The sequence below is a fragment of the Anopheles bellator genome, chromosome 2 (genome assembly GCF_943735745.2).
Source record: "Anopheles bellator chromosome 2, idAnoBellAS_SP24_06.2, whole genome shotgun sequence".
NCBI classification, from domain to species: domain Eukaryota; kingdom Metazoa; phylum Arthropoda; class Insecta; order Diptera; family Culicidae; genus Anopheles; species Anopheles bellator.
The window spans coordinates 29,549,603-29,574,053 of NC_071286.1; the positions used below are offsets into that span (position 1 = coordinate 29,549,603).

The following is a 24,451-nucleotide window of genomic DNA, read 5'->3' on the forward strand; positions in this document are numbered from 1 at the left end:
CACTGCGTCAATAGAGGCCGTAGGGACCGGAAGGAACTCTAGATCAGGAGCACGGTATGGTTTTGTGATCCTTTTGGCATAATTAGATTCTGAAGCTATCGATTTCTTCACTTTGTAGATAATGCTAACTCTGCGTCCCGCCATCGGGCTGGTTTGCAGAACGGAGATGGCGGCTGCACTGCGAATTAGACCCCTCATTATCACCACCAATCGACCGTTCTGGGGCTGGGTGAACATGATGTTTAACCGTGTCGATCGCGCCAGACTAAAGAAAGTGGGACCGGATCGGTTATGCGCCGAGTGGTTGCTGAAGAATGGAGCGCGAGCGAAATTCGTCAAAGACACCAGAACTCACGTGCACTTTAACGCACTGCCAGAGGAGTCGTTGCCGGTGCTGATGGAGGAACTGGACGGTACCGATTCCGGTATCATGCACATCGGATTCGATCATCTGGAAGGATTGACGCGCCTCCGCAAGGTGGTACTCCACAATGCCGTTTACATCGACGATCAGGCCCTCTCCAAACTGCGCTACGTTGCCAACACGCTCGAGGAGGTGCAAGTTTCTAAGTGCGGCAACGTAACCGATCACGGATTAATGCAACTGAAGCACCTACCGAAGCTGCGCCAGGTGACAACGTTCGAATTGGGGGATGTGAAAAACATCCAAAAGGTCGAGGAAAACTTGAAAGCGGCTCTACCTACCTGCCAGTTCGATATGAAACCGTGAAAATACTTTCATATCTCTGAAGAGGCTTGAAACGGGTCCACTCAAATCGGGCCAAAACAGTCCCAAAGAGATGATACTCATCAAAGAAAGAAATAATAGTGTGTGGATGCAAGAGCAATTTCCAAGAAGTTCGTGGAGAAATTGTCAAAAGTTGCAAACAAAAATAAAGGAAAAGAGGTATTAAGCGAAAAGAAATGATTGTTCAACTTTTCTCAAAAATAGATAAGAATGATATTACTAACAGTTGAAACGAAAACAAACAAGGACTTCGTCGATTGTTTCCATGGTTTTCGATGAATTGCTATGACAGTTTTCATAGCACTTCATCGTTTGTTTTCATCGGCACTCGGAACTGTTCTTGGCAGAAAATTTAAGGCTGGCAAGTTTTAAAAAAGGGAAAATGGATCAAGGAGTAGCATTTCAACCGTTGATCAGTTCCATACAGAAGGTGGCCTTGTTTGAGACGAAAGCGGTAAGCAATGTAGAGACTGTCGTTGGTACTGTTCGGTTGACCACCGTTCTCTTTCAATAAACACCCAGAAACTGTATCTGATCGGCAGCAACAGCAAGGAGACACGGTTTCGCGTGCTGGAGATCGATCGGCGTGCACCCGATCTGACGATCTACGAGAATCCTAATGAGCTGGAAAAGAGTGACATTCGAAAGTTTGTGCAATCACGCTCATTCACCCGATCGATCAGTGCGTACGGTGTGCTGGGGTTCGTTAAGTTCCTCGAGGGCCACTACCTCATTCTGGTCACCAAACGGACTCGGTGTGCGTTCATCGGGAAGCACATCATCTACACGATCAAAGATACCGCCATGATCCGGGTGAACGAAGCGGCCAGCAACAAACAGATGCACCCTCTCGAGCAGCGGTACGTGAAAATGTTCACCAACGTCGACCTGAACAGCAATTTCTACTTCAGCTACAGCTACGATCTAACGCACAGTCTGCAGTACAACTTGGCTTCGCCCAAGTTCGTCGGCAGTCGGTGCAACATCGTGAAGGACGAGCCACTCGTGTGGCAGAATCGGTCCGGGGAGAAGACAACATACGCTTTCCGGGGCGTTTCACGGGAGCGTTACGTGTGGAACGCATTCCTACTGAAACCGATGGGCAGCGTCGTGCATAAGGACTGGATGCTGGAAATTATCCACGGCTTCATCAGCCAGTCCAGTATCAGCATCTTCGGTCGCCAGGTGTATGTGTGTCTTATCGCCAGACGAAGCACACGGTTCGCCGGAACGCGCTTCCTCAAGCGTGGAGCCAACTTTCAGGGGGACGTTGCCAACGAGGTGGAAACGGAACAAATCGTACTGGATGGGGGACGTATGTGTAGTTTCACGCAGCTACGGGGCTCCGTGCCTTCGCACTGGTCCCAGGACGTCAGCAAAATGGTACCGAAGCCACAGATTGCCATAGATCTATCCGATCCGTATGGTGAAACGGCCGGTAAGCACTATCAGCGACTGATGTTCCACTACGGGGCGCCGGTGATCTTGCTGAATTTGGTGAAAACGCGCGAAAAACGACGCCACGAGTGTCTGCTGAGCGAGGAGATGCAGTCGACGGTCGACTATCTGAACCAGTTTCTGCCCCCACAGTTCCGCATCAGGCACATCGCGTTCGATATGGCCCGCAAAAACCGGGGCAAGGGTAACGCGATGGAAAAACTGGCCAAAATAGCGGAAACGGTCATTCTACAGACGGGCATGTTCTACCAGGACGACGAGCGCAAACAGAAGCAGACGGGAATTGTGCGCGTAAATTGCGTGGACTGTTTGGACCGCACCAATACGGCCCAGTTTGCGATTGGGAAGTGCATGTTGGCTCACCAGTTGTACGATTTGGGGTTCCTGAAGGAGCGCCGGTTGGAGTTTGAGTCGGATTGCATTACGATGCTGGAAAACCTGTACGAGGACCATGGCGATACGTTGGCCCTTCAGTACGGCGGTTCGCAGCTGGTTCATCGGATAAAAACCTATCGCAAAACAGCAGTGTGGGCTTCGCAAGGAAACGATATCATGCAGACACTCAGTAGGTACTACAGTAACACCTTCAGTGACACCGAGAAGCAGCACAGTATCAATCTGTTCCTCGGCTACTACATTCCTTCTAAGGCGGAAGTGAACAGTAAGTTGAGTAGGAATGCAGGGCTTCATAATTTTCCTTTTCACAATCTCCCTGTCTTTGCTTTTTGAAGAAACCCTTCACATATGGGATCTGGAAACGGACTTCTACATACACAACTCGCGGTTCGATGACATACGAAAGATTTCTTCAATCCCACTCACCCAATGGGTCAGCCCGTTCGTAATGAAGTGCCTTCCGGCGGCGGTTAGCGACGAAAATCGTGTGGTGAAGGAGCTGATCAAGATTCACTCGAACGACGCCGAGATAATTGATTATTACTCCAACTTTCACTACGATTATAAGCTAACGTCGTTCGAGGAGCACATCGACTATCAGCTGAGCCATCTGTCGCGAAACCTGGTGCCAGCATTTCGGTCTAATTTCAGCCCCTTCGAGCCGATCCGGCGGCAGGAGAAGACGGGGCTAAAGAACCCTTCGCTCACCGGGCAGTCGTCGACGAGCTCTGCCAACAGCTCGTCGTCTGAACGATCGGACGCTTATTCCGAGACGGACGAGGAGGACAAGAGCAATCGAAATACTGCACCAAGCAGCAGTAACAACAGCAGCCGGGCAGAAGATCCCGTCACGCTGAGCTCTATGTTTCCGATGACGAACGATATCTACGGGTTCGAGATAAAAATGCCAAACAAAGCGGACATGTTAAAGTATGTTTGGTTTGCCGTTGGGCGTTTCGGGCTGTCTAAAACTAATCTGTGCCATTTGTTTGCAGATATGAAAAGTATGCGGAAATGAATCGCATGTGTAGTGTCTCAGGAGGATTGGAACGCTCCGTTGGTGCGCCACAGCAGTACAAGCGCTATGGTCCAATCGCGGACCGCGGAGTGCTGTCGATGCAGAACAACGAAATCGTTGCCGGTAGCTCTGCAAGTAAAATGGACATCAAAAACGATGTGGAAATTCCAACCGTCAGCGAAGCAAGTAGAGCAATATACGAAAAGTATTGCCGGCTGAAGGACACCATAATGACCGATTATGAGTGTGACCCGGTGATACTTAAATATGTGAATATGTTCGCTTAAGGAGCCAAAAATCCAAAAAATATTCGCGATTTTTTCATCGATCGGCTGGTTATGTATTGAATACGTGTATTTTGATGGCACCATACTTGTGATTAAAGTTGAAAACCATGCATAAAAATAAGCTCAATAGCTTTGTAATCTGAAAGAAACTTGGTCAAAGAATCTTTGCCATATGACAATAGTTTGGCTTTCGGATTACGATCGATCATAAATCAGTGGAAAAGCAAAGCCCAGCGTTAGATGTCACCAACAACTTTATTCTGTGTTCCCCATTTTTGTTCGTCTTGATTGTACATATTAGTATTATTAGCATAGTAATAGCATGCAGCCTGTGTTTTTGGTAAATGCTTTTGGTCACGTTCAGTAGCTACCATTTAACTAGTGATTTTTATTATTATTTGTTTTTTTTCTGTTACTTTTTGCCTTGATCTTCTGTTTATCGTCTCAGCTTGAAATACATTTATAAACGTAGTTAAAAAATGAGCCACATTAAGGGCCGCTTGCAAAATATCGTCCACTCGCAGTATAACTTCATCTCAATATTTTCTAGAGCTATTGGTTTAATACAATATAATATACTCATTTGTATACTGCTACAAGTACGGAGTTATAAATTGTATATTGTGTTGGCAATTATTGTTGCACGATGCTCTAGCGTATTACGTTGCTAAGTCTAGCGATCGATTGTTTGTGTTTTCCATAATTCTAATACATTTTATTCCTAGTCTGGTTATCAAATAGTACAATGGATCAAACCACTTGTTTGGCTAATGCTTTGTAAATATGCTTATTGTTTGGCCTACACTTTACTTCTTTATTTGTGGTTCACTTAAATTATATATATATATATATATATATATCGTATCAATCATTCTGTCTTAAATGCTCTATAACAATCAAGCTTCTCTAAGATTATATGTTTGGCTTGGCTTTACCTTGTTGTTTACTACTTATACCGCTAATATGTCTACTTGGAGATGGATTGCACAATAATCCCAAAGCCGTCTTTACACAACAAGGAGTTAAAATATTCTTATTACTATTTTATTTTTCGTTTATTGTTATGTGTCTCAACACAAAAGAAAAAAACAAAATTTTCCCTTATGCACACGTGACTGATACACGGTCACAGAGCAACGCAACCGATTTTGAGTCGTACTGGTTGAACTCAGTGAGATTAGAATCGAACGCAAAGTGTGATTACATCAAATTTTGCGTACACCAAATGGTGCTTCGGTAATGTTTATTGCTCTTGCGTTGCGCTGTCTGAAAGCATGTTTTAACGCTGTAATGGATTTGGAACGCAACTGTGAAATTTCAAAATACATTAACACGTGTGCTGAGACAGCACGCAGGGAAATTCAACCGAATTTCATAGCTTACGTTGATTTCTAAGGTATATACTTCAAACATCTTTGGATCGATGTGAACTTTTGTAAATGTGTGTTTGTGTGTGTGTGACCCCATACCAGCCTTTTGATTGGTTGTTTCGTTTGTTTAACCCTTGCGCCCCGTCGTTGTGAAACGTTGGTCCATCCAGCCGAATGGCCGGCTCTGGTACCCCACGTGCGTCACAATTCAGAATAGATCAAATAAACCGATTTCTTTGAAACCACTGCCACTACTTACGAGTATTCGTTCAACTTAAGCACCTCGTCACGTACGCCTACTTGTAGCCTTCGGGATTATGGAGGCGATCGAAAGCTCATTTCTCCAGCAGCGATATTATACAACTATACATAAGGTTGATTAATGTAGCGTAGCGAAAACTATAGCAGCAGTAAAGGTGATTAGTTAAATGCGAACCTTCACCGATTCCAGCTTTTAGAGATGGGTTAGAGTGTGTATGATTGTTTCTTCTTGAGTCGTGATAAGGTTTGTTCAAACGTTTTCCTCGTTCAAAGAGACATCAGCAAAAGTTATTGTCTAACTCACAATAACACGGATCTCGATGGACCGATTTTTTTCTACACAAGTGTTCACGCATTGTACGGTAGAATGGTGATGATTACACAACGATCGACAACAGATAAGCCAGCCAACCAAGGCCGGATAACAACAGCATACGCACATGAAAAGAGCAATGCGCCATACTTTAGTGTGGGCTTCATATAGTTTTTGGGGCTAGCAACTTTTAGTTTCTAAAAGTGGTTATCGAATGTAGTCGTCTTCTGTAAGCATTGTTTTCTCCTGATCGTCACGATAGATATTTGAAACATATTCGTCTAATTAGATGGCGCCTGTCAGCGTCGGAAATTAACTGCACCCATCAGGAAGTGAAACCATAAGCGAACGCTGAACGAATGAAGATTTGTTTCACAAAGCTCTCGGCAGCATTCTTGTCTGCAACCTGTACAACGCATTATCGATGTATGATGTTAAATTTTGATTGAGTCAGCAATTCATCGTCGTGAACAATTTGTTTTGTAGAGTGTAGTTTTAGAGGCATTTCAGAGGCTATTGTTCAGTGTTAGGTGAGTGTGCGGAAGGATTCCTGTCTACCCAGTGGAGACGCCTTGTTCGTGCATGAAAAAGGTATCCTTTTGACTACAAGTGTTATATATGTAGCTACTTTTATCGTGTCTAGAACATATGATTTGATTGATGATTTTTAAAGTACCTGTGCCTTCCATCACTCATGATAGTGTCTAGCAAAACTTGCAGCCATTCAAGTTTTGCAAAAGAGACTATCAACTTTCTTGCTTCCTGTTCACGTTTCGCATGGAGTAGTCTCTGGTGTTTGCACGAATTTATTCTACCGAAAAGCGATTAATCAATATACGTTTTTAATCATTATTTTCACAATAAAATTTTCAACGCTAATTTGGTTTTCATTATTTTAGACATAGACACAGTAGTGATCAGATTTACTGCATTTGGAAAGTGTACCATCATCTCTCGATAGCGCCTTTACATTCTTCGCACAGTAGAAACCCAAAAAATCCGTTCGGTATTTTAATTAGTTTGATCAACTAATGCAATAATAGTACACGCGCATTAACGTCGTAGTGTTTTCCCATATTTTGGTCAGATTTTTCTGTAGCCCCTGTTCCCTGTTCACGCGCATAACGCCCGAAAGGTGGTAGATAATGGTGCAACGATAAGATACTTTAAATTGAAACACGTGTGAAACAATGGTTCATATTGTTTTTTGTTTTCCTTTTCAAGCATAGATACAGTCAGCCAACATACCAACAACAGCCAGCACCCGGGCATCGTAGTGTCTAGTTCCGTCGGCATCGTATGGGATGCAAACAGGATACGCCGGGGGTGGGGCTCGTGACCCACCACGTTGCCAACACGCCGAAAGTCTTGTGGTGGTGCCTTGCGGCTACGAACGATTCGGTCAATCGAACAGACGACGACGGCCACGTTTGACTGACCTGTCTACGTTTGTTGAATCGATAAATCTCGCCCAAAATTTGGCACATCGCAAAACCGTCTAACCGTTGATCGGGGATGTCTTCTCGAGTCGAGTCGTCGAAGCCGTGTGGATTGTTCGGTTGCAGCTGACTAGGTCGATTCCGGCGATTCCTTCGAGTGCCACCGCTCAAATCCGTCAACCGGGAGTGATCGCGCATCGCGATCCGAAACGGAGCCACTCGAAGTAATGGTCGGAACCGATTGACTTAGTATTTTGCAGGGAGTAATTATAGTGTTTTAAAATGTTTCGGTTTCTATAGTTAGAACCACGCGCGTGCGCTCGCTGGTACGGCTACGGATTAGTGTACGGTGTTTGAAGAGTAGATTTGTGGATATCGTTAGTTTGTTTTTTTTTGTTTTTTTTTTTCACACGCTTTGCATACTTTATGAGTAATGCGATCTGCTGAAGGTTATGGTTTAATTTCGCGTTTTCATCCTTTTGCATCGATTCGATTTCTGTGCTTCGTTTAACAAGTGTGCTAGTCGCGGTAACCTGTTTCGCCAAATTATTGTGCTTTTACAGTTGCTTTCTGTTTTCTATCATCATCGTTTCAGTACTTTCAGCTGCGCCATTTGCGGACAAACGTTTGACCCATTGGTCTTTACGTGCTATGATTTATATAAATTTGTTGTACGAGTTTTGGTCTCGTGCAACACTGCGGCCATCAAATATGACGCCGTCTAAAATGATCCTGATCTCTTGGTTGTTTCAATTTTTGATTACTTTTTGTTGTTAATGTTTAAATACCTTTGTTTACTATATGTACGTATGTTTGGTGGATGTGGTCGTCGTCGGGCTTTGGAGTCGCTCCTTATTCGTCGTCCTCTTCGTTTTGGTAGGTAACGTACCGCACCGATGACCGTTCGCCAACAATGAGTGACTAGAGTGGAAAAAAACAGTAAAACACTTTAATTATGGTTGCTTCAATATTTAGACATACTGCAGAAGTATATACTCGTCGTAAATGGAAAAAGAATCCTAGTAGAAACTGGGAGATCATCAACCTAAAGCCCGGCCACACATCTCAATAAAGTGAAAAATTGAATAAAACTGCAATCAATAAAAATATAGGAAGCTAATTAGTAAACACAACAATAAATAAACTATAAGAAATCATACTCACGCTGAAGCGAACCAAAGCAAATCAAAAAGAAACAAGTAAATTGAAAACCCCCCCTTTTTATTCGGTTTAACGTTAGAGTCCTCTTACAAAGTACAGCGTACACGGTTGACGGGAGTTGAGGAAGAGTTCTTAAAATAAGCGTAAACTAAAAACATTACATCTCAAACACCACAATCCTATCCTAAACCTAGCAATGCTGTATACTTAGTGGATTGCTTTCGCATAGTGGAGGACATTGGCACACACAAACTGTCGGCATTTACGGACTTTTAACTCTAAATGCACACAAAATCGATTGTCCGCAGCGCAGGACCAGAAACAGAGAGAGAGACGGAAGCGGTTCTGAGTAAAATGATTCCGATTTCGAGTCGATCGTTTGCCGCCAGAAAGTTTACAATTTTGTCACACAATGTTCGCCTGCCACAGGGTTGGACACATTTTTCTCTTGGCTCGACTCAATTGTTGTACCGTTTCCGTTTACCGATTTTCCGTTCACGGTGGGCTGACCGGTCACGCTGGCCACCACCTGGCCCCCATTCGTCGGGGTCGCCGTTGCCGTGGAGTGTCCGTTTTCGAGGGATAACCCACCGTTGTCGATCCCGTTGCTTACCTTCTTTTCCTCTTTGGTCGGTGGCGCCCGGAGGAACGTCAGCAGTGGGGCGTAGGCGAAGCAAAGGATCGCAATACCCACCAGCATCCACTCGAAACCGATGGTGTTTACCAAGGTGCCGCTGGAATGGTTCGAGGCAAGGATGGTTGACGCGACACACATGGTGAAAGAAACGTGTTTGAAGGAAACCGATAAACAAACAATCCTTGGCAGCCTTCGTCGTCAGTCAGCTTGAAGAGAGCCTTACCTTAGAGCGGGCCCAATCGCAAAGCCCAGACAGAACGCTACGTCGCCGATGGCGTACACACTGCCGTACACGGCCGAGTGGCGAATGTCCACGAGGTAACCGAGCTCGGGCATCATGCAGGAGTCCACCATGCCGATGGCGAAGCCAAGGCCAGCATTCGGCAGGATCAGGTGGTTGATTGAAGTGGCCATCGGAATCTGCGGCCATCGGAACAGCGAAAGGTGAGAGGAAAGTACGAAACCCTTCAGGCACGGCGACTTACGCAGAGCAAGCAGAGACCGATGATGACCAGCCCGAGCAGAGCGGCAAGCCAGCGCCCGATCCGGTGTCCCAGAGGACCGAACAGGTTCGTCCCGATCAGATAGCTAATGGAGGCGGGGAGAAAGGTGACGCCCTGTTCCCACCGGCTTGCGCCCATGTTGTCCATCATCCAGATCGGCAGCGAGGGTTCCAGCATCGCGATGCCCATGTTGGCGAAGGTGATGGCTCCGGCCGCGATGATGATGTACGGATCGGTCACCAGCGCCTTCAAGGACGGCGGGTCCGACTCTTCGATCACGACCGAGGGCTGCAGCATGATCAGCTGCAACAGTCCATCGCCGAGGGCGAGTGCCGACAGCACGAGGAAGGGGGCCGATTTGCCCACAAACTCGTACATGATGCCACCGAACGGGGGACCGATCAGTACGCCCAGGGCCAGTCCACCGAGTGCGATACCCATCGCGTTACCACGCTCCTTGTCGTCCGTGTACCGGTCCGCAAGCATACCCATGCCGGACACCGACGAACAGGACGAACCGATCCCCTGCAACGCTCTGGCCAAAAACAGCACCGAGTACGTTCTTCCGAATGCGAAGACTGAAGCGAATGGTAAGGGTTACTAATGGGTGGACATCTAAACGAAAGCTGATTGAGGGTATATTTTGCTTTCCATTGCATACTTGCAGGCGCAGTGTCTTTCCAGCACTCGAAGGCGCCCGAAAGTATGCAATTCGCACAGACACGATGCAAACTTTAGAGCCAACCCTCTTTAAAAAGATGCAACAAGAATGATTCCCTAAATTGTACTTACTCAGAGTGGATATAAACATAATGACGAACCCGGCAAACATCGGTATGCTGTAGCCTATTCTGTGAATAAATTTTAAAACGTAAACGTCAATACCCGATAACCGATCAGCGACGGTCACCGTTTGGGTCACCACTCGACCTTACTTGTGCGTCAGCGGTCCAACGATAGGGTTGGCCAGCAGTTGAACGAACGCCTTCGACGCAAACATAAGCCCAACCTCGACCGTTTCCTCCACCAGCTCCTTATGCCGTTCCTCCCGTTCCGCGTACCAGCTGGCATTGTCTACCGATAATAGCAGAACCAGAGTGTAGTTAACGACAACTGAAACGGGTGCTCCGGATGCTCTGGAGGGGACCTACCGTAACCCTGGGTGGTGATGTCGATTCCATTGTACGGGGTAGTCGTTTCCTTCTCGCACGGTGACAGAGTGGGCGGTGGCGTTTTCGGGAAGCTGGCCAACGGTGCATCCGGGTGTCTGATGTCGTAAAGAAACTCGGGAATGATTGGCACTGGAAGGAGCAAAGGACCGGAAGCGATCGTTAAAAGTAGCACGACAGCACGAACAGGGCGTCGTAAACGCCCGGGCTGGCAGCACCGTCCACTATCACTAATCGGTAGATTGATGTTCCGGATGGTGGCAAATGGAGGAATTTATTACCGCGAACCGTGTAAGTCACATGAGCACTTTTTGTGTGGACCACGGCTTTACGACGGAAAACATCGTGTGCTTCATGTTGCTGGCCGCTCCGTGTCACAGTGTCCGAAACTCTGCTCAACAAGTGAATCATCTCGTCGGTCGGGCACGGAACGTGACGCTAATCGCTGGAGGACACACGGCCCCGGAAGCCACGGACCATTTCCGGTGCACAAATATCGGTGTCATCGTCTTGTTGGGTTGGGCGCCTGGTGTGGATGGTGTCGTTGCCGGCAGATAACGAAATCAGCGTGGCGCTCAGCCTGCAACGGCCGTAACCACGAACTAGACAACCAATCACCGACCAAAACCAAACTTGATGTAGCGACGGCGACGACGACGACGATACCGAAAGCCGTAGACGTAGCCGAACGATGCGGTGGTTTTTCGCTCGCACAGAGAGTGGAGTAATTGAATTATCTTAGTTTTAAATGAAAGTTGAAATTAAACTGTCAATCTCCGTCGCTCGGGCGTAGAAGACCCAACCAGGAAGTAGCTGCCTACTCCACCGGCCACCAAATGGCGCCCCAAACGGTGCCGCTTGGGAAGAGTTTGAGGATGTGAAAATGGGTAACTTCATTTGGTTTGTTAGTTTTCGATTGTGCAGTTCCTTGTCGCTTGCGTAGCATCGTCTACAAACTTCCGCTCGATGGGTAATAACGGCAAACAATCTGCTAATATGTCTACTCATCGTGAATCCTTGATAAATAGGCTAGCCAGAGGACACACCGGGATCCGTTTCGATTTTATATTTTTGCTCGGCTAAAGTTCAGCCATTTGAATTCGCGTTTTGCGTTATTTACAGCTCTTGAAGTGTATCGATCGACCGGCATTAGCAGCTCACATCAAACCCACCGGAAAGCAATTACCGATCAGCGTATCCGTTCTCGTGTGGCATAGATCTATGTTCGGCACCGCTCCATGCTGACTCGGTGATGGCCTTACCGTACCGAACCCTAAGATCAGAGACACAATCAGACTCACGATGATGAAGTGCAGGAAAACGCGAAGAAATGATGGCGGCACATGAAAGGGCGTACCATTTGGTAATTGAATAAATTTCGATGATTCAATTACGGCCGAGCCAAGCTTTCAGGGCCCTGAGTCCTGCGTTGTGGCCACGGCACCCATTCGTGCATCTCATTGGACCCGATACCGTCCTTAGCGCCTTCTTTGGCGGCAACACCAGCAGACAAAGGCTGAAGACGGTGTAACGAACACTTTCCAACACTTCCCCGATCCAGGGGCGAACGAAACCGGAGTGGAGGGGTGAATATTCGTAATTTACCCTACACTGGGGAAAACGTGGTCCCGTTTCCGGAAAGGTTAACAACGGCGCTCGGGATCTTTGAAGTAGCCCCATCAGAGTGCAAGCGTCGGGCACGGGCCCGCGAACGATAGTGGGCCCGAATCGATTTCTGAAAGGTAATTAATAGGCCAGGGAAAACGAGCCTCTTCACTAAAGCAGAAAAACCCTTCCGTGTTGAAGCGCCCGAGAGTTTCCGAGCGAAAATCCACCCAAGGGCGCACTCTTCGAGCGAAAAGGATTAGCTACAATTTGTTTCCGAGAATTGCTTTTCACACCAGCTCGACCCCTCAGCAGGGACAGTGCGCCCGGTGGCACGGCATGCCGGCCAGGCACACGGCCAATTAAATTACCCGTTTAACTCGTTTAGCCGTTAATGTACAAGAAATTAACAGCTTGTTGCTCCGGTGTTGGCTGGCTGGCCAGCATCGTGCCATCCTTCCGGGATGGGATTTCCGTTTAACTCCCGGTTTTCCCGGGGGCGGACGGAGAACCCGGAGGCCCGGAAGAGTTGTCCGGGCCTGTGATAACAATTTGCAACACCACCAACACGAGTTGGGCGGGAATGGTGGGCGCGCCCAGGTTGTTGATTGTTTGCTGTGTTGGCGACCATTCTCTAGCTCTCCTGGTCCTTGGTATAGTGTTGTGTTGCGGGCCTATTGGCCGTGTTTTTATTTGCCATTTGTGTCCTACTCCTGGTTGGGGACTTGGGCTATTTATTTAAATTGCAACTAAAAGGTCCGGGTCAGAACCACAACATTTCACTTAGCACTTGAAGCGACCGTATGAATAAAGTGATTAAAACATTATTATTTTGATTTTGCACCACCAGAATCGTCAAGGAATCGGGATTAGTTTGAACAGTCGTTAATGTACATTTACCTTTCAATCTTTGAACTTAATTTCTATAAACCATTACTACATTAAGCTCGATTTTGTGCATTCTTCCAACGGCATCTGCAGTTGCGGAACGTGACCGTGGTGGTCCGTCCCAGCTCACTGGACAAGGCTTCGCAAGTTTTCCGGCCACTGGACAAGAAATTGGTACATAATTGGGTTTTGTTTTCACCGGTTCCGGGTGCCGAGCTCGAGCATGAAAATCTAATAGTGGGAAAACATCGGCATCAGCCACGGCAGAGCAGCGCTAACTAGTGCCGGGGCCAGTGCGAAATTAATGCAATCAGTTTCGAGCGGAGCGCACAGGTTTCTAGCAAGTTCATTTATCAGTTGCTCTACGGCGGCCAGTTAAGGCTGAAAGTAAGTGGGGCAAATTAGTCACAATTATTGCACGGTTCACCGAAAGTGCACCAGCTCCGTTACATTCGAAATGTAGCAAATGGTATGTTGTAATGTTTACGTTAACTTCCCACAAACCACTCACGTTTGCTAAGCTTATCGAAATACTTTGGAAAGTTTAATTCTTTAAGTTTATAGCACGATTTTAACACCACTGAATATCATCTTTCTGTTGAACATAGTCAATTAAATATCTTGTCCCAACTCTCAACATGTCTATTTTCTTACTCAAGCACTCAAGTAAAATATATTCGATTTGGTCTATAAAGTTGGATATAGTTTATCAAATCCGGAACTAGTTTCTATTAATGCTGTCGGTTAACGCAAACTTTGTGTGATTAACAAGACCCTCAACAAGACCACTACGAATCCATTCAGCTAAGACATTTTCAATTGGACGACTTTCCAATACTGTCCATTTTACATCTTCATCTTCCGGAACGTCTCGGCATCTCGGCAACCAGCTCGACCACACGCCAGTGGAATGTGTCGCCAATGTCGGCGGAAAATAGAGCCGAAACCCACACACAACCGTCGTCATTTTGTGGCATTCCTTTGCCCGACATTGCTCCGGGTCTGCATACCGTAAATCGCTCCGTCGCTCCGAACAACAATGCCAAATTAAACCAATGACGGTAAACCGTTGTGGTAAATTATAAATGATTTCCTCTCCGGTGCCCGGTTCGCTGCCGCGGCGCCCCGCCAGGGGCTCAGCGACCGGAGTCGTGACGTTTTGACGACATCCTTTCGGTGGCGTACGTCTACTTGGGAACTACACCGTTCCGCATTCGCAGCACCGTGCTTAAACACCGTAAGGGCCACTAACGAGTCCACTGAGTCCTTCGAGGGTCCTCTTTCGCTCGGTCCCGGCGGCCGTATGTCTGACGATGACCGACTTTGTCATTATCGCTACGGAGCCGCACGCGCGACCTGGTGAAAAAATGCCAGTTTGTACTCTCTCTTTGATTTGTTGTCAAACAGATTGCGCGCGCAGAAGTGGGGGCCACCGAGAGTTAGTAACAACCCGAACAAGACGGCAAAGTCATCTGCGGTGGTACTTTCGAGGGCCCCAAAACGGAGGAGAGCAGAAAAACAAACGGAACTGTAATACGAGCGAGCCGAACTGTAATAACCGCAAGAAGTGGAAGAACGCTTTAAACGCCCGAAGGACACTAACCTGGGGGACCGATTGTTGACAGGCCAGCTAGGCTTCAGGGCCGGTGCTACTTTGGGTCCAATTTTGGGGAAGTACCGGGTCCAGGAGCACTGACATCACTGATGGCCCTCACCGATAATCTCCGACGCTGGCGAAGGGATGCTGCTGGTGGTTGTTGGATTACTTTACGGCCTCCTCAACTCCTTTAAGGACAGGGTTTTAGTTTCACTGTACGCAGGCTATCTTCGGTCTGCCATCAGCACACAAAGGCATGCTTCGATCGTTTACTTTTTAATGAAACGTCAAAACCAGTTCATATGACAGTCCGATTTTGATGCGCTCTGCCAGCAAACACATTTCCTTTGATAAACTACCACCCATTACCGGGATGGTAGATAGAGCAGGGTTATTATTTAAAAAAGGCAACCCCTCTGCATCCGTTGTAAATCTATTGCCGTCGCTTCCCGGGCCGGACGGTACGGACTTCAAAAGAGCAGCTTCCCGTCGGTTTGCTTATTACTTATGGCTGCGTGACAGATACCCTACCGATTAGTCATCACACTCGCACCCGTATTCCCGGACTCATACGTCGCAAAACATACGTATGCTTTCAGGGCGATAAAGGGCGAACGGAACAATGGGCAATATTATCACGTCCCTCGAAGTTATATGGTGATTAAGACATTATAAAGCACCCCAAACGACACAGCTTTTCCATTCGGAGCACACTTTTCGCAATCTCGGGGCTGTCTTCTGCCGTCGCCTGCTTGCTAGCGGAGATGTGGGTTTTTGCCACTTGGTGCGGCTTAACTTACTTACTTGCCGACGTCGGTCCTGTCGGAGACCGGGGCTCGACAGACCAGACGGAGTGCTTTCAGGCAGCAAAACGTGCCAACGAGCACGATACGGCTGAAACATATACGGTGTGAGCCGGAAGCCAGGAACGGCCAGGATCTTTAAGGGTTGGAACTCTTTTTTTTGCCTTCTTTTCAGCACGCTGGCCACTTGTTGATAAATTTTGTTGTGGGCTGCCCTCCCCGATTCTCGAGTGCCAAAAGTAATCTTTCACAACGCCGTTCACTGCCCGCATCTCCAATTCTAATGGCGATTCTGATGCGATGCGGGACCTACCCTCATTATCGGTATAATCCACGAGTCAGAACTCCCGGCAGGACTCACGCGCCACTAGGCGCCTCCATTTCCACACACCCACGGCACAAGGGCGCTGACAGGTCTCGGCACCGGAAGAACTTAAGTAAACCGCATTTCCAGCTCACTGACTCCCGACTCCATCCGTACGGTCGAAGTACGGTGCTTTCCCACACGTTAACGAGTTGGCACCGGCTCGAGGATTCGATTCGAGTTGACCATTTCCGCAGCGGTTCCAGCGTGTGTGTGTTTGTGTGTCCCCACGCCCCCCAGAACGGAACGGAACACGCACGCAGGAAGGATAAACACGTGGCAAACGACGGAAGTCGGCTGCGTGGCCGTGATTCATTGTCACTGGTGGTGCTCATTTTCTTTTTTTTTCTCACCCAACCAATCGGTAATGGCTGCTAATCGGAAAATTATGTTGCCTTCGTCCAGTGTGTGTGGGGCGGCTGACGGCTGGCAACTGGAACGATTGGAAGTGAACCGTGTGCTTGAACGGTGGGCCGACAGATCGCCAAGGATCTGTCTTTTAGTTTTCGTTATTTTCACATTCACCGAGGGTTTGAGATAATCTAATGGGAGGGTTTCAGTTGTTGCGAAATAATTGAACAACTAAAACGTTTTCAGCGGAAATCGAAGCTCTACAAATGTTATTTCTTTTTTAAATAACATAATCCTTTAAATTTACTGAAATGTAATTTTTAATTAATTTAAAGGGTATGCGTGACTAAAACCACTTCAATATATAAAATACAAAACAGGAACATAAATTGAATGCCAAAGACTGAAACAGCAATGTAAACAAGAAAAACCGAAGGGCCCATAATTTGGGTGCTCTACAGAAAACAAAAGTTTAAGACGTAATTATGGTTAAGCAAATAGATCAACACATCGCCACCTCACAGAGTGGATACAAATTGTCACATCAAATCGAAATTAAATTAACATCGACAACCATCAACGAGGGGTCAATTGATCCCAGCATGTTTTGTGTCCGTTCGGCTTGCGAGTTTGCGAAGGTGAGCTGAGGGACCTTGGCGGTCCGAATGGGAAGCACTCCATCAAAAATTGACCCACTTCTGTTGCCCCTGTGTGTGACATTTTTCGAATCAAACGCACACACGGGCGGCCAGAGAGAAACCGAAGGATGATTAATAACGCTTTGTATCGATCAGCCCGATCAGGATTGGGCAGTCCTCTGTCACCGGCAGGCGGTAGCCTTCCGTCACGGGCGACTTCAAATGGATTCAAATATACAACAACAAAAAAACCCTCATCCTGCCACAGCCGTTCAAGTTGAACCGAGGGGCCAAACGGGCAGGACATAACCCGGGAACCCTGGGCGAGTGGCGGAATCGAACGTGCAGTGTTTTATTTCCCCCATTTACTCTCAGCACGTAAACTTCCGGTTGCATAAAATCAGCAAATAATTTAATACACCGTGATCCGTGTAATCGTTCGCGAGCCTACAGAGCCGCGTGTTTTACGGTGTTCCACAAATTCCGGCAGACCCTTTTTAACTTCGACTCCGGGGCCCTCCGACCGGCTCGAGTGGGGGTTCGAGTGGGCGGCCACGGAACACGGCCGGTCCAGTGGTTCACCCCTTTTTTTGTGCAATCGGATGTTTCGCATACATGAAATACGACTCTCGCTGGAGTGCGGCGCTCGTCCGTAATGGATGTCGGTGATACATTTGGCCTCGGGGCCTCACGCTCGAGGGTCAACATCGTGGTCATCGCGCATACGTGGTACTTCGGTACTTCAGGCGGGGGTTGTTGTGGGTTCTTTATCCGCATCTGGGCGGATTATCTTACACCGGGGCCCTTGCCGAACCGTGGGTTGAATTAACGGTTTGTGCGGTACGCGCGATAACTCGGCAGCCGGAAAAGTGTCCAGCAGTTGAGCTGGGTCTGACTTATCCACGAAAATGCTCCTGGTACGGGTGAAGCAAGCAACCCCCACAGAACTGTAAAATTGATTGCGTTTTATGGTTTGCAAGCCCCATTTGCGTTCGCCTTTTCAGCATAACTAGGATTGCGCGCGAATGGCGAACACCACCATGGAAGCGAAAATCTATACCCAGAGAGAGAGAGAGATACCCAGAAACTCCAAAACCCCTTTTGTGTCAATTGACACTCTTCGGGGAGCATAATTATGTTATTAACCCACTCCGGTGCAGCCGCATTACCATTGTCGTGTTTTCGAAACAATAAAGCCCCACATTGTAGCTAAAAAGGACGCACGGACGGAAACGGGGCAGCCTTGAACTCAACCGGTGGTTGCCGTTTCCGGCCACCAATCCGCTCGCCGGCCGTGCACATCCGTTCCCGCTGCATGCGAGATGAATGCAACAAGTTGGAGATGAATGAGTGTCGGGCACGACAAAAAAGAACATCGGACTTCTTGGTCGGCACCGCACTTGAGGCGCAGCGCCATTGTTGGCCACGCTGTCGGTGCTGGTTTTTATGCGAGTAGCTCTTTCCGTATGATTTATCCCCGGTTCGCAACTCGTTCGCAACCATTACCGGATCCGTTTGCAGCGTGCATAGGATTGAGCAGTTCTCTGTACCAGAACCAGAACAAGCAAAGCCACTCGACCGTCGTCGAGTTTGGTTAGTGCATTAAGAGTTTTGTGTTAAATTATCATCCTTTGCGGAATGGTAAAGTATTACTTGATGATTTTTTACTCGCCGTAATACAGTTCGTCCCCCAGACCCGGGCACCAACCGATTCGTGGAATTTGGTGGCCCATTATTTTACATTCAGTCGAGAAAACGCAGGGCAATAAATCGTGCGCCACTGGGAAGGTGTTAAGGAGCCACGGCACTGTAAAGCGAGACGTTGCCGGAGGCGCACAAAGTGAAAAGTCATTTGAGTGAACCCCGCGTCGTCTGCAACCGTCACCGGATTGTGGCCCGATTCCGGCATGAAAATGGTTCCGTTCTGCCATTTCCGGTCCGGACTCGGGATTGAAAGGGCAGGTCCGCAGCAGGCGAAGTGCCTCCGAGGCGAAGGCGAGACATTTTACTTGGCGGAAAGCGGACCCACGCGGTGGATGATTAGGTGGACGCCTTAAGCAGGAGGCAGCTGGATGAAGCAGGATGAGCACTTGCGACGATGAAAGGAGCTCGAAAATTACCCTTAAAGAAACAAATTTCGCAATATTAGCGTGGCTTTTCTTGGCTTTGCCTTTTTAGTGACACAATTGGCCACATTTCTTGTGCGAGGAAGCTTGAAAACGATTGTCACATTCAACATCTCTCTTTTTTCAAGACACTGATTCCCAAAGGTGATATTCAGTAATGCCATAATACGGAACCAACCTTTTCTTATCTGAACAATTGCTATAGGGGACACTACCTTAGCAAAGTCGCTAATGGGCCCACTTGAGAACTCCTCTTCCTCGATCGACCTGTATCCTCCTGTGCTTCATGGCCTACTTCAAACGAAAACCTGACCACAAACAATCCGCTGGCGGAGTGATTCATCGTCATCCGTGCGGACGACTTTATCTTTACTGCTGATTACTTTATTAGTAGGCGTTGGCGTTTCGCTGTAAGACGACTGTGATAGGCGAAGCCATTTCGCAGATCCCTCCGAACGCAAGGGAAGCAAATTTTCACTCAAGAGTACCATGATGGAGTGAAAACCATTACGCGAACGTCGCCGCCGCTCAACGACAATTTCCGCTATTTTTGCTCTCTCCTTCTCTCGCTCTTTCTCTCTCTCGCTCTCTTTCACTTAATGGTTTCCTGCAGCTGATGTGTAATTAACTAAATGCTACTTTAGCCGGCAGCCGGTGGATCGCTGCTCGAACAAAAAAATCGTTAAATGGGTAAAAATGGGAAAAGTTTCCGGTTCTAGTCCCGGACGCTGCTGTTGTAGAGTGCTATGGCCGCGCAGAGGAGCTTAAGAAATCAATATCGATCTATCAATCCATGCGTAAATGATCGGTGGCGGGGGAAAGGTTTATGTGAAGTGATTGTGGTTTATGGATGAATTTGTAATTTTATCACGCCGCCTACACTGACACTCTGGTGACAGGGACCGGGACAACTATTTTCCATTGACAGCGTCTATTGCGCGTGAGATGAAAAGAATTCGGGCCGAGTAATTTTAAAGTTTCTCGAATTCACTTAAATTAATTAAAAAGTTGTCTAGCGATCCAATGATGTTGTTGTCATTATCCTTTCAGAGATTTTGAGAATTAGGCTGCTTTCATCTATTCAGAGGGTGTGTTTGTTTATTTTTATGGATTTTTTTTTGAGTTCTGATTTATTTATGATCGTTTGTTGATTTATAATCTATGATAGAGACTAGTTTCAAATCTTCACAAAAGAATTAGCTCCGGCACCGCAAGACTTGTTTCTATTGACTGTTAAGGTTTGGATTCTCAAATATTGGTTCATTAATCTGACTTGCAATCAGGTGGTTAGGATCATAGCCGTTCAGGTCGGTCTCGTTCAGACCTATAATTTGTAGAAAGTGTACATTACAGTTGGCAGTTGTTGTGCCAATCTGTCTTAGGATTGGGACGGCCAGCAATTCATTAAAAGTATTAATTATGACCGGGCTAATCTATTTCTGTAATGCTAAATTTCATGGAGCACTAAAGCACAAAGCACCCATATGGGAATGTCCTGGATTAAATCTTGTAGTATGAAAAAGCATGGAAAATCGGAATAAATATTTGTAGAAATATGTACACACAAAACACACATCACATTCGTAAAATTTACACTCTATAGTGCTTGTTGAAAGTGATCTAAACACGATCCTTTCGATACCCTTTAGCCCACCAATATGGTGATTGAAATTGTTCAAGTAATAACTGCTGACGATTTCTACTTACCAACGACGGTCAGCAGCATATTGTCGAGCAGGAGTGCGATGGCGACGATGACGAGCACCAGTTTCCGCGAGCCGCGCCATCTTAGCACGTTGGTCTTGAGCGAGGCCCACGAGCCAGGTGGCGGAAGTTTCGGCGACGTGCAGTGGTTGTTGGTGGTGCCGGTGCCGGTACTGCTGCTGTTGGGTCCCTGACCGTTGCCCTCCGAGACCGTTGCTTGCATTGCAGCTTACTCAACCACCGGGGGCTACCGGAGCCGAAAGCCGAAAATGCCCCGTCGTTGGTCGGCCCCATTTACATTCGCGCGGCGGCGGCGATGGTCGAGAGGGGCGTGACCGGAAACGGAAAAGAGAGAACAGAGATTGAAAATGAAAAGCGGATTACCTGCGGGCGCCAGCCGTCGCGGTAGCCCTGGCTAGTGAACAGGAAAATGTAGCGGACGGATCAAAGCCGTCGGCCAAGATTATAGTGCTCCCGGGACCGGGCTGGCTACCCGGGGCATGTTTTGCTTTTTTCCAAGGAAAATCGTGAACAAAAAAAATACCGTTAAGTGAGACGTTTCCGCAGGGAGTCTCGCGTCCGTTCGTGAACCGCAGACCGGAACGGAGCGGGACGATGATTAGGATTGTTGTCCGTAATGCTGCGACCAATATTACGCAGCAGGCTACTACAGACTTGCCGTACGGCAATTGGAAAGCCATCTTTCCGCGACCGATGTTTCATGATTTCCCAAGGCGACACTTTTATTTCCAACGTCGCACGCGCCGCGGAAGACACCGCGAGCGGAGGAACGGGTCCGCCGGGACGCGCAAGGATGGCTTGGGCGAAAAGCACTTTCGTCGCGAAGTGAAATGATCTGATAAATTATGTCGCAGCTAATGTCGTTGGTGAACCGTTTCGAAATCAATTGGTAATTTCCACGGCACTTAGCGTCCATCGCGGGTCCGGTATTGCGTAGGGCAATATGCAGATGGAATGAATATTTTATGTTATTATTCACTTTTTTACATCGTTTCAAATACCACCATCGCTTTAAGTACCAGTACGACCGTCCGGAAGGGTTCAGATTGGCTATTTTTGAAAGGAGCATTCTATTTTTGGACAACCCACAGACAACTAATCCGGGGCACTTCGGGGCGTGTTTGACCAGTTTCAGGAATTGGATACGGTGGCCGCAAACAGGGTCCACTTGTCACCGACAGCTTACATCTCACCGAGCCAATGTATGGACAACATACGTCATCTTCTATCTTTATTCGTCTTATCCTTAGGTATCGTTTGTGTTTTTTCTTGTAAAATTGGGTCCACAAACGTGTTAATGTCCACTCGATGTCCTTTTACTTTGTAGCATTTGAGATGAACCGTAATTTGTTTTGAGAATCATTTTCTGAACCTAAACCGTCACATCTAAGCACACTTTCACAATGTATTAACCGATTTTTAATGCACTGCACCACCCATGGTTCCAATAAAAGCGGTTGTTCAGGATTTAGGATTAGCTCCGACTTCTGTTTACCTATTGCACCTGATGTTCTCGAAGAAACATATCACTAAAAATGCTATCACGTGTTAAGGATTCGGGGCCGCTACCACGATCTCGGCCATTATTATTTGAAAGAAAGAGTGTCTCATTTCATTAAAACACTATCAATCGTGTGCTAGAAAAAGAAGTTTTGTTTTGGGGGAGTTCTTTCAAATGAAATAGGTGATGCCTCATCATCAACCAAATGCTCGACCAGGATTATTTGAAGATTCCGTGTTTAGCCTGACGGCGAACACTGGTTAATAAATAATAAATAATAAATAATACTAATCATAATGATACTGTCTTCCAAACGATACTTTTAAAAGTTACCAATCATGCCAAGGACCGTTGTCGACTATGAAGACATAAGGACCATCGCTCGAAAAAAAACTGCAGAAAATGTCGTAGTGTTTCTAACGAACGAAATGCAATTTAAAGTTACCCTACATTTTGTAGTTTCCTTGTCCTCTAGCTGGGCACTTAACTTCAGTTTGGAATCGTCTCTGTCTGAACCGCATCTGATTAGGCTAAGCTCCCATGCCCGTTTTCACTTCTTAAGTGTTCCATAGATCACTCTACCCACGGGGGTCGCTGCCATTTCGCTGACATTGACCGTGCACTCGTCCCACCCTCCCCCCGCGAGCGCGTAGAGCAACAGGTCCAAGGGGCCAAGGAGGCACATGATGCATCACTTTTCCCAAAGTGCGAAATTTCCTTGAACAGTAAACCAGGGCTCTGCATCCATAATCCCACCCCCAGAACGGCCTTGACGCTGGGGCCCCACTTAGCAGTGCTTAGGGCTCTCTCTCTCTCTCTCTCTGGCTGGCTGACTGGCCATCAGCCGGGTTGGAGGGGTAGAGATTCTGATCTACTGTGAACCGTACGGCGTGTGGCAACAGATGATTGAGCGGCTGATGAGCGCGGCACATGCTCACTGACTCCACCGAGTGCAAGTTGCAAGTTTGCCGTGGCGGTCACGTGCTAATCGAGCTCGGCCGTGGCCAATGAATGTCACCGGTCCCGCCAACGGGTTGGCTTACCGCCAGTAGGTGAGGCGAAATGGCCCGTTATTAGATTGTGTTTCAGAGCGCGGGGTAACTGTACACGACAACTCTGCCAACTCGTTGGCGTACTCGGCACGGGCTGATTCCATTGCGCCAACTTCCTCATTTCTGGCAATTAAGCACCGGCAGCGTACCGAAACGATCTCGCTAACCCGAGCACTAGAGGGCGACGAGTTCCTCGAGTCGGCTACTGGTGGAACCCATTTTTCCGGGCGCTTCCGGTTCGCGAGAAGGTGGATCCCTTTTCTAATAGGATTTTTCACGAAACACCAATTATCGGCGTTAATTGTTCACGTTGCTAACCCCTTTTGTTGTGGGCGATCCGTCACGTCCCAGAATCCCGATGCAAATAGCACCGAAGGGAGGGAGGGAAAGTACACACGAGCCCGCCCGGACAAGTGCAACAAGTTTCGCCGGCAAATCATCATAAATCACCTTCCAGGTGGTGGCAACGAGCAAGATTTTTTTCGCAACACTTAACGCCCGGCGAGGCTTTCGGGACGGGACGGGACGTTTGGTTTATTTGAAGAAGCGTGATGATGCTTTACTTTGTGGCACACCTCAAGGCGTAAAAAGATTGCCCAAATCTTGACGCTTGTTTACGGTTCACTTTCGGACCAACGGAACCACAAGATACACGGTGTTAACACCCGAGTGCGAACCAAGGTCGAAGGTTGGCCAGAGAGCTGGACGACCGATACGTTTCCCGTGCTGCGTTTAGTGAATGAATTTCTTGACTTTCGACATTACCTTCTGTAGTCGGAAAAGATAGGACTCGCGTTCGCGGACTTTCGGGGGGCCACAATTCACAACACTACACTCCTACACAGCCGCAATGGCGGCTATCCATCAATCAGTTAAGCACACAACTGAGCTCCGGCGCGGTCACCAGCGAAAGCAACGAAGAAAAAACAAGCCCGATCGAAATGGGAAGTTTACACAGGTGGCCCGCAACACGTGGCGAGGGTTCCGTATTTCGCTGCCGCCGATACGTCCGCCGAGGTATTAATTTAATCGAACGCTGCT

General features: G+C 47.6%; 3 protein-coding genes across 3 annotated transcripts; 2 read left to right on the forward strand and 1 right to left on the reverse strand.

The window, feature by feature from the left end:
* Positions 1 to 9: 9 nt before the first annotated feature.
* Positions 10 to 911, forward strand: LOC131210620 (ATP synthase subunit s, mitochondrial). Its single transcript, XM_058203895.1, has 2 exons — positions 10 to 54; positions 119 to 911. The coding sequence occupies exon 2, from the start codon at positions 122 to 124 to the stop codon at positions 728 to 730; it is 609 nt and encodes a 202-aa protein (XP_058059878.1). The 5' UTR covers positions 10 to 54; positions 119 to 121; the 3' UTR covers positions 731 to 911.
* A 219-nt stretch (positions 912 to 1,130) lies between these two features.
* Positions 1,131 to 3,947, forward strand: LOC131209967 (polyphosphoinositide phosphatase). The gene is made up of 4 exons (XM_058203144.1): positions 1,131 to 1,202; positions 1,271 to 2,867; positions 2,938 to 3,532; positions 3,598 to 3,947. Exons 1-4 carry the CDS (start codon positions 1,131 to 1,133, stop codon positions 3,905 to 3,907), a joined length of 2,574 nt encoding a protein of 857 aa, XP_058059127.1. The 3' UTR covers positions 3,908 to 3,947.
* Positions 3,948 to 8,142: 4,195 nt separating this feature from the next.
* LOC131209410 (synaptic vesicular amine transporter) lies at positions 8,143 to 24,301 on the reverse strand. The gene is made up of 9 exons (XM_058202476.1): positions 24,176 to 24,301; positions 20,840 to 21,083; positions 10,749 to 10,892; positions 10,527 to 10,665; positions 10,384 to 10,442; positions 9,574 to 10,169; positions 9,312 to 9,508; positions 9,065 to 9,185; positions 8,143 to 8,211 (listed from the first exon to the last, which is right to left on the reverse strand). Exons 2-9 carry the CDS (start codon positions 21,057 to 21,059, stop codon positions 8,143 to 8,145), a joined length of 1,545 nt encoding a protein of 514 aa, XP_058058459.1. The 5' UTR covers positions 21,060 to 21,083; positions 24,176 to 24,301.
* Positions 24,302 to 24,451: the final 150 nt, after the last annotated feature.

What these genes read in the sequence shown, in the direction of transcription:
- LOC131210620 (XM_058203895.1), top strand. Translation starts at nt 122, where the DNA reads ATGCTAACTCTGCGTCCCGCCATCGGGCTGGTTTGCAGAACGGAGATG.
- LOC131209967 (XM_058203144.1), top strand. Translation starts at nt 1,131, where the DNA reads ATGGATCAAGGAGTAGCATTTCAACCGTTGATCAGTTCCATACAGAAG. An exon ending in CCTTGTTTGAGACGAAAGCG is followed by an intron (nt 1,203 to 1,270) that starts GTAAGCAATGTA and finishes ATAAACACCCAG; the next exon opens with AAACTGTATCTGATCGGCAG. An exon ending in AACAAAGCGGACATGTTAAA is followed by an intron (nt 3,533 to 3,597) that starts GTATGTTTGGTT and finishes ATTTGTTTGCAG; the next exon opens with ATATGAAAAGTATGCGGAAA.
- LOC131209410 (XM_058202476.1), bottom strand. Translation starts at nt 21,059, where the DNA reads ATGCAAGCAACGGTCTCGGAGGGCAACGGTCAGGGACCCAACAGCAGC. An exon ending in GTTGGACCGCTGACGCACAA is followed by an intron (nt 10,443 to 10,526) that starts GTAAGGTCGAGT and finishes ATTTATTCACAG; the next exon opens with AATAGGCTACAGCATACCGA. An exon ending in TCGGTCTCTGCTTGCTCTGC is followed by an intron (nt 9,509 to 9,573) that starts GTAAGTCGCCGT and finishes CGATGGCCGCAG; the next exon opens with ATTCCGATGGCCACTTCAAT.